General features: G+C 49.7%; 1 protein-coding gene across 6 annotated transcripts in view; it reads right to left on the minus strand.

Moving 5' to 3' along the window:
• MICAL2 (microtubule associated monooxygenase, calponin and LIM domain containing 2) overlaps positions 1 to 12,416 on the minus strand; it is a 219,157-nt gene that overhangs the window by 98,491 nt on the left and 108,250 nt on the right. For 4 of the 6 annotated variants that reach the window (XM_060159652.1, XM_060159647.1, XM_060159645.1 and 1 more), the window contains 4 exons: positions 12,120 to 12,226; positions 4,712 to 4,780; positions 1,660 to 1,803; positions 103 to 225 (listed from right to left, as the gene is read on the minus strand). In XM_060159652.1, coding sequence (XP_060015635.1) covers positions 103 to 225; positions 1,660 to 1,803; positions 4,712 to 4,780; positions 12,120 to 12,226 — 443 coding nt within the window. The remainder of the gene's footprint in view (positions 1 to 102; positions 226 to 1,659; positions 1,804 to 4,711; positions 4,781 to 12,119; positions 12,227 to 12,416) is intronic. The other 2 variants (XM_060159651.1, XM_060159648.1) reach the window with 1 other exon arrangement.

Consider the following 12,416-nt stretch of genomic DNA (forward strand, 5'->3'; position numbering starts at 1 on the left):
ATCAGCCCTATGTGGGGTGTAGAGACAGCCACGGACCCCACCCCTCTGGATCAAAGTTCCCTCTGGTTTCACCAAGACAGCATCCACTGGAAGGAGCCCTACCTGCCTTTTCAGAGTTGGTGATGGGCTGGGTGTGGGCTCCTCTGGCTTGGGACGGCGAGAGTTAACAGGAGGGTCAGAGGAAGAGCGCAGTATGGGCTTACCTATCCCTGAGACACGGTGCTCCTGGGAGGAGGAAGGTGAGTCCGAAAAAGCAGCCGCAGGAAATAGGAAGGAAAAGGCGAGTCAGACAGACACTTGGAGGGAGGAGAGGAGGAGAGTCAGGGAGAGAGAGTTTGCAGATGCTGAGCGAGCCCTGGGCTGAGCTCTGACAAGCTGGGCCCAGCTGGGAAACTTGAACCCCGGCCCTCTGTCCGTGTGAACAGCAAGTCCCATGGTCCCCTTCTCTTGGACAATGTGTGAATCCCCAGGAGGCTGTGCTTTTGGCTCAGACCTGGGGCACTGGGCAGGCACATACCAGGCCAGGGTGGCAAGTCCCAAAGTCCTTCCTGCCCACTAGATGAAAGGGATGCTACAGTCCTTCTGAAGGAAGAAAGCCCTCATCAATACCTGGGGGCTGCAAGGGGCCAAGCCTCCAGGAGGGACAGTTGAGAAAATAACTCAGACAGTTACAAGTCTTAGGAACATGGCCCCCTTGTAATAAAACCTGGCTTCCTGGGGAAGGTCGGTTTGTCCAGGAGGGGCATGGTCTACATCAAGACTAGGAAGATGTCTATAACTGCCTCTAAACAGAATTAACCAATTGTTTGTCTTTCTCCTGAGAGGAGCCTAATTCTGTCATGTGACAGATGTTCTCCAAAGAAAAACTGAACCCCTTGTCCCAAGCTTTTGTAATGTGACAGTGGTGCCCCAAAGGAATTCGGGGGAGCAAATAAAACCATCCAAGTGCAGACTCCAAGTCAGAGTCCAAGAGAAGTCAGCCGGGTCTGCAGCCTGACCCACAGCATCCCACCTCCTTCAGCCTCACATGGACCCTGGTCAGACACAACAGCTCTGCCAGCCTGACCCAAGGGAACAAGGAGAGGGGGGCAGCAGGGGACACTCTCGAGGTTGGTCCCCATTCCTATGGGCCCACATGGAGCTAAGACCCTGGTTCGGACAGGTGTTCTCACCACGGACTGGGCAATCAGCATCTCTAAAGCTCCCTCCAGCTGCACCATCTCAAAGATGGCTGCAAAACAAGTCATGGTTGCAAAGCAAAACAAAATCGGGGCAAGGATTTCTTCCCCAGTGCAGAATAGGCATCAGCAAACTACAGTCCTCGGGCCAAATCCTGCCTGCTGCCTGTTTTTATAAATAAGGTTTTATTGGCACACGGCCACGTGCATTTGTTTACAGATCGTCCATGGCTGCTTTCATGCTATAATGGCAGACTTGAGTCATTGCAAGAGACTGGATGGTCCCCAAAGTTTAAAATATTTGCTCTCCAGCCCCTTTTAGAAAAGTCTGACTCCAAATCTAGAAGAAGCTTGAGACTCCTTTTGAGCCAGGTCTGGCTGGCACACCTGAGATCCAGTGCTAGCCTGACATTTCTGCTGGCTTCTCAGAGGGTTCTGTTCACCAGGTAGGCAGGGTCAGTGAACATCTGACAGGACTCACCTGCCTCAGGAGTGAGGGGTTCCGAGAGTTCTCCTCGAACTTGGCCAGCAGCTGACTTGCCATAGACTTGACTTTGTTCTGATTTCCACCTTCTTTACAGCCCTCTTGATTGGAGCCCAAGCTCTGGCTAGGAAAGGCTGAAGGCTGCAAAAGCCAAATCAATGCATTGGTTGTTGGTTCTGGAACCCAGGTATCAAGGAGGGGGCCTGGGGGCTCAGGACAAGGACAGTTTCCTGAGGAAGGACACCCTCTGCGGTCTGAGGAAGTGAGGCAAAAGCAGGAGGCAATGCCCACTCTGGAGACAATGCTCAGAGGTGGGACGAGTCTTCTCAGACGGGCACAGCTAGGCTTGGGAGCCAGACACTTAGTGTTTGAATTCTGACCCTTTCACCTCCCAGCCCAGTGACCTTCGCAATTTACTTCTCTGAAGTTTCCTAATCTATAAAATGCGAGCAGTAACCCACCTTCATGTGACTGTTGAAAAAGTCAAATATAATAATGAAATGATGAGCGGAATAGTTTTCAAAATATATCATGTAGCTGACAAAGGGTGAAGGATTGGGGGGTGAAGGAAGCAAGAGGGGATGTCAGTGAGGCAAGGCACAGGCTCTGGGCTTCCCTTCTCTCCTCTGCGCCCCACTTCCAGTGGCAACGAGTCCTGCTCTGTTGTTGCTATCTTTAAAAAAAAATCATTTAATTTTGAGATAATTTTAGATTGACAGAAAACTTACAAAGACAGCACAGATAGTTCCTGCGTACCGTAGACCCAGCTGCACCTAACGTTAACATCTGGAATAATTATGACACTGTTATCAAAACTAAGAAATTAACACCGGCACAATACCATTAACAGAACTATAGACTTGATTCAGATCGGGCCAGTTTCCCACTAATGTCCTTTTAGGTTCCAGGACATATCCAGGATCCCACATTGCATTTAGTCATCATGCCTCCTCAGCCTCCTCCCATCTGTAATGGTTTCTCCACCTTTCTCTGTCTTTCATGACCTTGACAGTTCTGAAGGGGACTGGTCAGCTATTTTGTGCGAAGTCCCTCCATCTGGGTCGGGCTGATGTTTGCTCATGATTAGCCCAGAGTTAGGGATTTTGGAGAAGGATGTAACGGAGGTGAAGGGCCCTTCTCATTGCTTTGTTTCGGGACACGTGATATCGACACGACTTGTGACTGTTTAGATGTTGACCATGACCAGTTGGTTATGCTGTTTTAGGAAATGGAATTCTATGTAAGATTTTCTTAGCTCATCTGCTCAAATAAAACTTTAAAAACGATGGGTGTCCAGTGAATGTCTGTTCCGCGGTACCACAGATCTGCTCCCATCAGCCTCAGAAATACAAATGGCATTGTCACTTCAAGAGGGTGGTCAGTTTTCCTGAGGAGACAATGAATTTCCCTCCCCGGAACAGATGTTCTCAAAACAAAGATATGTTCACTTAGAAGAAATTCATGGGAAGAGGCAAGCTGTAGTCAACTGTTTTTTTGGGTTTTTTTAAGATTCCCTAAGAGTAGCAGCCTCATGGGAAACCCTGTATGCACAGCCACTCTGAAGAGTTGGACAAACACAAGCCAAAGAGTCACTCCCTACTTCAAAGTGGGAACTAACTCTGCATAGCAATCCAGGCTTGAGTGTGAATAGGGCAAGTTTGCTAGGCTGGTCACTGTTTGTACAGGCCAAAGTAGGCCAGGACAGTGGGTCGTGCAGAGCGGCCCTTTGCAGACATTCATGTGCATGTGAATCACTGGCGGGTCTCCTTCAAAACCGGATTTGGATTCAAGAGGTCTGGGGTAGGCCCTGAGAGTCCGCATTTCTAACCAGCTGCCAGGTGATACTGGTGCCCTTGTTCTTGGCCCACACTTTATGAGTAGCAAGAATTTAGAGAGAATCATTGCTTGGTTAAATCTGACTTAAGCAAAACAGCTGGCCCAGAAAACAGAGCCATTTCAGAAGGGGCAGGTGCAACCAGATTTCTTCCCACACTCTAAATCTTGTGCTGCCAACAACAGAAACAGCACAAACACCCCCTCAAATAAGCCACAGATGAAAGGCAGGAGAAGACTTCCCCGCGGGGATAAAATGTATCCAAGGGAAGCTTCTTGGGAGGAGGCGGGAGCGAATCACAGGCACTTAAGGCAGAGCCAATACCCGTAACTGGGGAATGGGATGCTTCTCCAGCCCAGTTCATCAGCCACGGCTTCTTCCTCTCAACTGTCTCCCTGTTCACTGGCTTCTTGCTCATGCCAGAGCCAAGAGCAGCAGTTCTTCAACCATATAAGATAAAAGAAGTTTCTTTCTAAGTCCTATAAATGAAGTATGAATGCATCCTACAAATGATCCCCCTTGCTTCTATGTCATCATTTTGGTATCAGCCAGCAGGCTAGCTAAAGCTGATATCCTACAGTTCACAGACAGTATCTAAGCTTGCTTTTGTGGAATTAGAATGGCTTTTTGGAATGAGCTATATATCTCAGGTCTCTTTACAGAGCTGCCTGGGGAAGCAAGAACTGATACTCTTCTTCTGATCAATTTTTTAGTAGCAGGAGAGAGACTCATGCTTCGCTTTGACAAAGTAGCCTGAAACTTTCTTCTCTCACCAGAAGGTGGCATTTGTGGGCGCTGGGACATCTGCTTTACAGAAAACACAAAAGGTAGAAACTAGGACTGGGAGAAAAGTGGGACTGCTGGTGCCTCTTTACTACTTACTATTAATAGTGATTATATCTTGATTACCCTAGGTGCCAAAGACCATGATTGGCATGTTATACACGTCCTCTTACTTAATCTTTAAAAATTCTGCAAAATGTCATCCATTGCAAATGCATCGTCTGTGTTTTACAGATATAAGCCACACCCTGGGAGGGTGACATAGCTAGTGACCAGACCCAACTTTTTCCCATCAAGCCAAGCTTGGAACCCAGTGGTTCATGAGAGAGGAAAGAAAGAAGGGCAGGGCGACTGCCACGGTCAGGTGGGCGGGCTGTGGCCACTGGCTGTCAGGAAACGGGCTTTGTGTAAACCAACACTGAGCACACGCACCTCGTCCAGGTTGTTGAAGCCTTTCCGCCTCCGCTTGCTCATGTCATTCTCTTCGGTTCGGCTGTCCACCTGTGATGGCCAAGAAAGCATGGTGAGCTCAGGGCTGTCAAGGGCTGCGATGCCAGCACTGGGGATCCAGCCCTGCCCGCCACAGCTGCCGGCCCAGGAAACAGATGGGCAGAAATTACCCTGCACCGTGACACATGCTTTCGGCTCTGTTCAGGCACAGAGGAGGGAGCCTTCCCCAACCTCGGGAGCCAGGGCTTCTGTCAGAAGGGGGTGGGAACACAGCCCCCAAAATCATGTCAAAACATTCCAAAGCACAAAGAATCCCTGTGACATGGGCAGGGACTGTCTCCTTGTCAATGACCTTGGACTCAGAGTGGTCCCAGCTGGGCCTGCTGATGCTGCCCCGTGGAGATCACCTCCTACGAAGAGGTGCCACTGGCTCCCCTCACAGGCGGGGATTCTCGGGACTTAGATCAGCTGTCCAGGAATTTGATGGCAAATGACGCCTGCCATTAAGCCACCACTGCAGCTACTGGTAAATGACATTATGTTAACTTCAAAGTAGCATCAGATATGGCCTGAAAACTATGGTGACCATACAGCCCAGTTTGCCCAGGACAGTTCGATGTATTGCTTTTTCCCCCAGCATAATTATGAATAGTGCCCCCTTTCATTTTCAAAAATATCCTGGTTTAGACAACAAATTGCATGGTTGTCCCATTGATAACCCCTTACAGCCTACTTTCTTCTTCCAAAATCTGGACATTTAAATCCAGAGAACCCTGCCCTACCTAAGCCCACTGCATGACCCTTGCAAAGGCCACCCAAGGGCGCACTTGTGGTCTGACTTATCTCCTCAAGGGAAGGAGGGGGACTGCACAGGTTGAGCTGATGCCACGAGCTGGGATGGGGCTGCAGGCTGGATTTAGTGGCTCGCCATGCACCCTGCTGGGTTAGCCTCTCCTTGACACTGGGGTTAGACCTCGAGCTGGGACCTTCCCCAAACGGCCAGCCCACTGAGGACCATGGAGCCGTCCCCACCGACTATGCGTGTCCCTCCCTGGGGGAGCCTCCGACACCCTCAGCGGGGCCCTCCATAGCAGGGCCAGATTAAATCCCAGCCTTTGTTCCACACTGGATGCAGCCGAAAGGGCTGCTGGCTACCCTCTCCTCTCAAACCCAGGCATGCTGCCCAGTCAGCCCCACACATTCTCACCTTGCCCCATCACAGAGGATCCTTCACCTCCTGGTTGTTCTAAATCAACAGTAATGCCCAAAGACCCCAGCACGCAGTCTAGTGTGTATTCAACTTACTTCCACAGGCAAGCACCTGCTCCCCTGCACGTACACTCCCCATCACCCCGCCCCTCCTCCTATTTACCAGCACCTTAAAAAAATTTTAAGACAAAATTAACGACAGTTTAGTCACTGATATTTGTTCAAAAATGTGACCCTTCCCTTGCTCAGGCAGCATAAAACAACAGATCAAAGGGCCTCGCCTTCCCTTCAACATTTTCCTCAGCTTCTAATAAATCATTATTCTGTGAATGGAAATGATTTCAACCCAAATGTTTGGGCAAACACCAAGAGAAACAGATGACCTTATTTACAGCATCGGGTCCTAGAGGCCCAGGCTGTCTGGGTGCCTGGCTCCACGGCCTGTGAGCCCTGCACTGGCCCGGAGACGTGCCTGTGAAAGTACAGGGTTTCCTCCCAACAAGAACACTTCATGCATCGTCTTGTTCTTCTTGTTTCCACCTTAAATGGGACTTGGCTTCTCCCTCAAAGAGCAACACATCTTACTCTCTTGCATGCAGCAGCCCTGGCTGTGACTGGTCCAACTGAGCCTGCCTGGATCCAAACTCAGTACGTTAGCCGCAGGCTCACAGAAAACACTCCTGGGGGGAGGGTACCCAGCAGCAGCACCTAAGAAGACCCCCAAATCCTTGCGGGGAGGGGTGAAAGGAAGTGGGTGGGGCAACATCAGCCCCTCTGATTCAGCCGGACCCATGGGACAATAAAATGCAGTCTATGTGGTTAGCAACATACAAATCCAAAGGGTCTCTGTTCTTCCTTATGGATTTATCACGGAAGCACTGATTCTCAGATAAGAGCTAGGTTAAAACAAAAAGCTTGAGAAAACACAAATCTAGAGATTTATCTAATTTTTTTCTTATCTGTATATCACTATTGGGGAGCCAAAAATGCCTCCGTAATGCCCTCTCCTTGGTCTCTGCTTAGCACTGTAGAGAACTGGGGTAGAAGGGGGAAGAAAATACTTATTGTGCCCCAAGAGAGCATGAGAATAAACAAATAACTTTCTTATTAATTTTTCCTGCCCTTTCACCCTAAGATACTTTCTTGTCATTATTTCCCAATGATTTGAAAGATTCTATATACCAAAAGGCATTCATTAAACTACTTGGTGTTCTCCATTAAAAAAAAAATCAAAGACATATGTCTACCAATCTCATCATTTATTTGATCAGCACAAGTTAATCACGTTCCCATACTGCCTGACTTAAGGTGATTTTAGCTCCAACTTTATATTTAGTTAGCTGGTGGAGAAATTCAGATCCAGGTCATAGGAAGAGAGGTTGGCCATTGTAGGCAGTGTCCTGAGAGTATACTGGCCACCATGATATTTAGAAAGATGGTCAGTGACACTGGCAAGAGAGCTCTTCCCTTCAATGGCAGAGCAGTATGGAGCCATGGGTTCGAGTTCTGACATGAATTACTTCCCGGCTAAGTGACCTTAGGAAAAATCACCCAACTCTTCTGACTTTAGTTTCCTCACTTCTAAGCTACTATACTACCTAGCTCATAAGTAAGTTATTGTAAGGATGAACAAATTCATGTATATAAGACACTTCTTCTCCTCTGAAGTGCTATATAAGTGTTAGACATTTTAAGTTAGGTTAGTGCTATTCACAGAATTAGAAAGTCTGAATTCTAGTTCTGGCTTTGACATTTACCACCTATATGGCACTGCATTATAATCTCCCTAAGACCAAGTTTCCCCATCTCTTAAACTGGGATGAGAACATGTCCCATGCCTTCCTCAAAATGTAACAAGAGGAGCAAATGCGCTATGACACTGTAAAATGCTGGATCCATCATGGGTGCAGTACGGAAGCCAGTGGTCAACGCAACTAGTTTTACCGTTTTCAGAAAACGAGCATCTTCATTTAGTCAGTATGGGATGGGGACCATCATTTACAGAGCCCCTTCCATGTGCCAGAGAAGGAGCTCAGACCTGCAGCTCACACTTGTTCAACGTTGTCTGCAGCAATGCAATGTTTATGTTATTACGATATTTTGCAGACAAGCTGAGGAACTTTGAGAGGTTTGAACACGTGCTGAATCCCCACCAGACCCAAATACGTATTTGTCGTCTGGGCTTCAGCTTGCATCCCCATTCTATAAGTCAGCGCAGAATCCCAGGCTGCAGTTACACAGAGAACAGGAGAGCGATCACCCTCAGCAGCAACCTGCAGACCACAGGTGCCCCGGGTGGGATGGGGGTGGGCACGTTGCTTAAGCCCTGTGCTAACTGACCCGGGCAGCATCAGTACCTGGGTTGACTCCCTAAGCCATCTTCAAGTCTCTGAAGACTCGTACTGAGAAGTACGAGAACCCTAGTGGGAGTTTTGGCTGCTGGGTGGGTGGTTCTGTGAAAAGAGCTGGAGAAGGGGAGTGAGAGGAACTCAGGAAGTCACACTGGAAGGTCAGCTCCCTCCAGCAGAGAACTTGGCCCTCTTTGTTCACTGCTGTGCCCCCAGCACTGGGAACTCAGCATAATACGGGGACTCGGTAAATCTGTGTTGAATGATTGGGTGAATGGAGGAAGCACTTTCTTATACAACTGCCCCTGGATCTTTGGAAAGTGTCTGTGCAGGAGGGTCAAGGAGAAGAGCTGGGAGGGGGACCCCCCAGCTCAGACCAGACACTGATCTGAGGCATGCTTTGTGAACCCCACTCCACCAGGGTCAGCGCTAGAGGAGGACCTGGGTCAGAACCAGCCAGCCGAGCAGGATAAATCCTGGGGCCACCCACCTGTCTCCTAGGATGGGCTTTCCAGGGACAAATGACAACTTCTGTGTTGTGTTGTCCCTCAAGGAATGGGCCCAGAATGGGGAGAACAAAGATCAGACACCTCGACCATGTATGTAATATAATATGTGTCATAACTGAAGTGGACATAAATCTAGGCAGTACCCACGTGTGGTAAGATGAGGTGAGCACAGACAGGTTTTGTGTGTGTGTGTGTGTGTGTGTGTGTGTGTATGCACTCACATGCACACACAGGAGACAGAGACCACATATGTGTGATCAGATGTCACCTGTGAGCCTGGTGACAAGAGCTTTGGAGTCTCTAGGAACTGTCCCATGCTACAAGGCTTCTAGCTGCTGACTGGGACAGAGGCAGATCTGCAGCAGACCAAGGGCTTTTCTTTAAAAGGAAAACAGAATCCCTAAGCTCTTCTCCTCCTCCCCAGGCGTGGGCCATCCAGTCTTCAGAGATAACCAACCCCAGTAGATTACCACTCACCAGAGGCACGACCCTCTTGGCATGGAATGGGAAAGTCATTCTCTCTAAAATAAACAAGTTTCTGGATGGAGGAAGAGCCTTCAATTTTGCCCAAAGTTGTTCTCTTTTGCTGGAGTTTGGATGTTATCAGGAAAATAAGATTAGGGAGGAAAGAAGAATTTAACACCAACATCAAAAACCAGGAGGGAGAGAGACTGTAAGACTGGCTCAGGAGAGAAACAAGGAGCCCTCTTCAGGATTAAGAGGCCACATGAGAACAAAGGTGGGCTGCTCAATCCCCGTATCAAGATGGTCCTCTCAAGTCAGTGAGGGGGGAGGGAGGGGAATGGAGGGACGAGAGGAGGGGGCAAGGTCAAATACAGATGCGCCTGTACATACAGATCGTGTGTCTGAGCTCTGGTGTACAAAATCGCGCAAGCGCAGCCTAGCCTGCATCTCCAGTCCGTAGGGGCACGTGAACCAGGGCAGTGAAAACTGCGTGTCTAATTGCATTGACATCTTCTTGTATAGCTGCGGGGGAGCCCCGTGTACGTGTGCAGTTTTCAGTCTCCTGTGCAGACCTCCTCTGTGCGTGTCCAGGGGCAACCTGGAGTGGACTCAGTACTCTTTGGTCATGAGACATGTTAAGACCAAAGAGCATTGCAAACAGATTTCTCCAGACCAAAAAGGGATCCAGATATAAGAAGAAGACACATGATAGAAAGGGGAGAGGGTACTCTGCACGTGGTCGGACCATTGCACTGGCGTTGAGTGGTGGACAGTATATGCTGGGGTGTTTTAGTGCCAGGGCAGAATGTGACCCAGTGGCCCTGCAAACCCACCAACTCACCAGTTTGAGGAAAAAGGGTGGGACAACTAATGCCCACACCAGGCACTTACTTCAATGACCTAATCTCTCTACCTATCCGAGAAGCAGGGCAAACTTTAGACATTAACTGGGGCCACGGGAGGGAATCAGATCTGTGGATTTTAACCACTCTCAAGATGGGCAGCCAAGGAGCACACCCTGGAGGCGACTGGACGTGGGTCAAAGTCAGCCAGGGCTGGGCCGGGCAGAGCCCACACATCCCCGCTGCATTTGCTAGCAGAGCCAGGACGAGGTGGAGTGCTGCTCCGGCGCCCTCAGAGGGCCTGGAGGGCCTGGCTGACGGCTGACTTTTGACCATTCCCACCTCCTGAGCCAGAGCTGGCCAGGCTGTTTCAATTTGGTCACTCTGTAAACAGAGGTGTGGTGAGTGAAAAGTTTAAACATGCCTCCCCAGTTCCCAGCTGTGGGCTAAGTGGTGGAAGGAAAGTGGGTGAACGGAGAAAAGTGATAAATGTTGGGCTCAGAGAGCTTCCAGAAAGGCTGCACTGGCTTGCCTGGGATGGAGTAGCCCAAAGCAGGGGTCCTCGGTCACCAGAGGAAAAGCAGCTGGGCTGAGGTGGGGCAAGCCGACGACTGGGCTCCGGAAGACAGCTTTCGCTCAGTGTGACCCACGGTGGGCCACGGCATCGCCCACAGAGGCTCTGAGCGGGGCAGCTCGGGGAGCAGAGGGGCACAGGGCAGCGGCGTGCAGCTCAGCCTTTCAGCTGCTCTGCTTACACCCGAGCTGACCCGCACACCCGCCCTCCCCAGCCCCCGAGCCTGTCCCTTCCTAGAGACAGGGCGTGTAGAACACTAAGTACCCAGTTCCTAGAGTCAGCACAACCGCTGCTGCCTTCCAGGGAGCACAGCCCTCAGGGGAAAAAGTGACCACTGATCACACAGCCCAGGCAAAGAAAGGAGGCCATGGGGCCCCAGCCCCACCCTGGGCGGAGGGGTTGGCAGGACAAGTCATGACTGGCCAGCGGTTAAGAGCCTGTGGTAACCCAGAGACACTGAGACGCACGCAGGGGCCTGCAGCCCTCTGCCGAGTCAGTGGAGGGAAGGCAAGCTCTGTGCGAGCCCCTGCAGCCTAACATCTCTGGGCCTCCACTTTTTATCTGTAAAATGAGCGCATCAAGCAAGGCAACTTGTATTATACCTTCCATGGAGATGTCGTCATTCCTATTACCCTGTAATTTCTCATTAGGCCTGTGGTTTCCAAACTGCGTCCCAAGGCACCCCATGGCACCAGAGTGAACTCGGAGAGGAGCCGCAGGAGAGTTTAGATTTTCTAGGGAAGCACGGTGATGTCTGTCACACACCTTGCAAAATTCCCCCACCAAGTTATTTGGATATAACTACTTAACAAATGAAAATTTTACGCATTTCTTTTGATCTGGGGGCAGTGTGAAAAAGAATTACTAAGACACTAAAGGTGCCATAAGTTGGGAAAATTTGGGCATCTCTTTATTAGGTTCTGAGCTCCTCAAAGCCAAGGTCCAGATATTACTCACCTCTGTATATTTGCTCCCCTCATCAAAAACAAACAAAACACTCAGCCTTAAAGTTGGCATGAACAGGGCCCAGTAAACATTGTTGAATGAATGAATAAAAAAAATGAATGGAACAGAATATGTGAATGTAGCCTCATCATCCACTTCTGCTACTAAACGGCCATCGTGTTCTGGATCTAAATTGCTTAACGAAGTGAGATATCGTGTCCATCTCCCTGCTTAGGAGGCAGAGACAATCTGACTTACTTTTAAAAATACTCACCAGCATGTCCTCTTTGCTCTCTACCCTGCCCTTCCTATAACCACACTGAAGGCACTGAAGCTGGCTACATGGTGCAGGGGAACTTGACTGAGTTCTACTCATGTCTTCCTGAGCACTCGATCTGGGTGATTTATCAGCGTAAACAGACCCAGCACGTGGCATCTCCCTTCCCCTCACCCATCCACGTGTAAGAAGAAATTAAACAAACCCAGGCCGAAACTTACTCGTGGAGTTCTCTTCCTTGGAAACGTGAGGTTGAGATAGTTATGAGAAATGGATGATTTGGCCATGCCAAGGTCAGCATTCTCTCCGTAGTTTTTGCGCCAAGCATCTGTTAGGAAATAAAAGTAAGACTGAGATCCAGATCCTTCCACTGCTCCCCCACAGCTCACGGGGTGTCACTGAGACAAGGCCCCTCCAAAATAATTCCCTCACCCCCAACCGAAGCTGTCAGTGGCCTGCACAGAGGGCTGGTGCCACTCTGTCAGTGATCTCCCGGTGACAAGGGCAGATGCAGGCCA

The sequence above is a fragment of the Lagenorhynchus albirostris genome, chromosome 9, assembly GCF_949774975.1.
Source record: "Lagenorhynchus albirostris chromosome 9, mLagAlb1.1, whole genome shotgun sequence".
Taxonomy (NCBI): Eukaryota; Metazoa; Chordata; class Mammalia; order Artiodactyla; family Delphinidae; genus Lagenorhynchus; species Lagenorhynchus albirostris.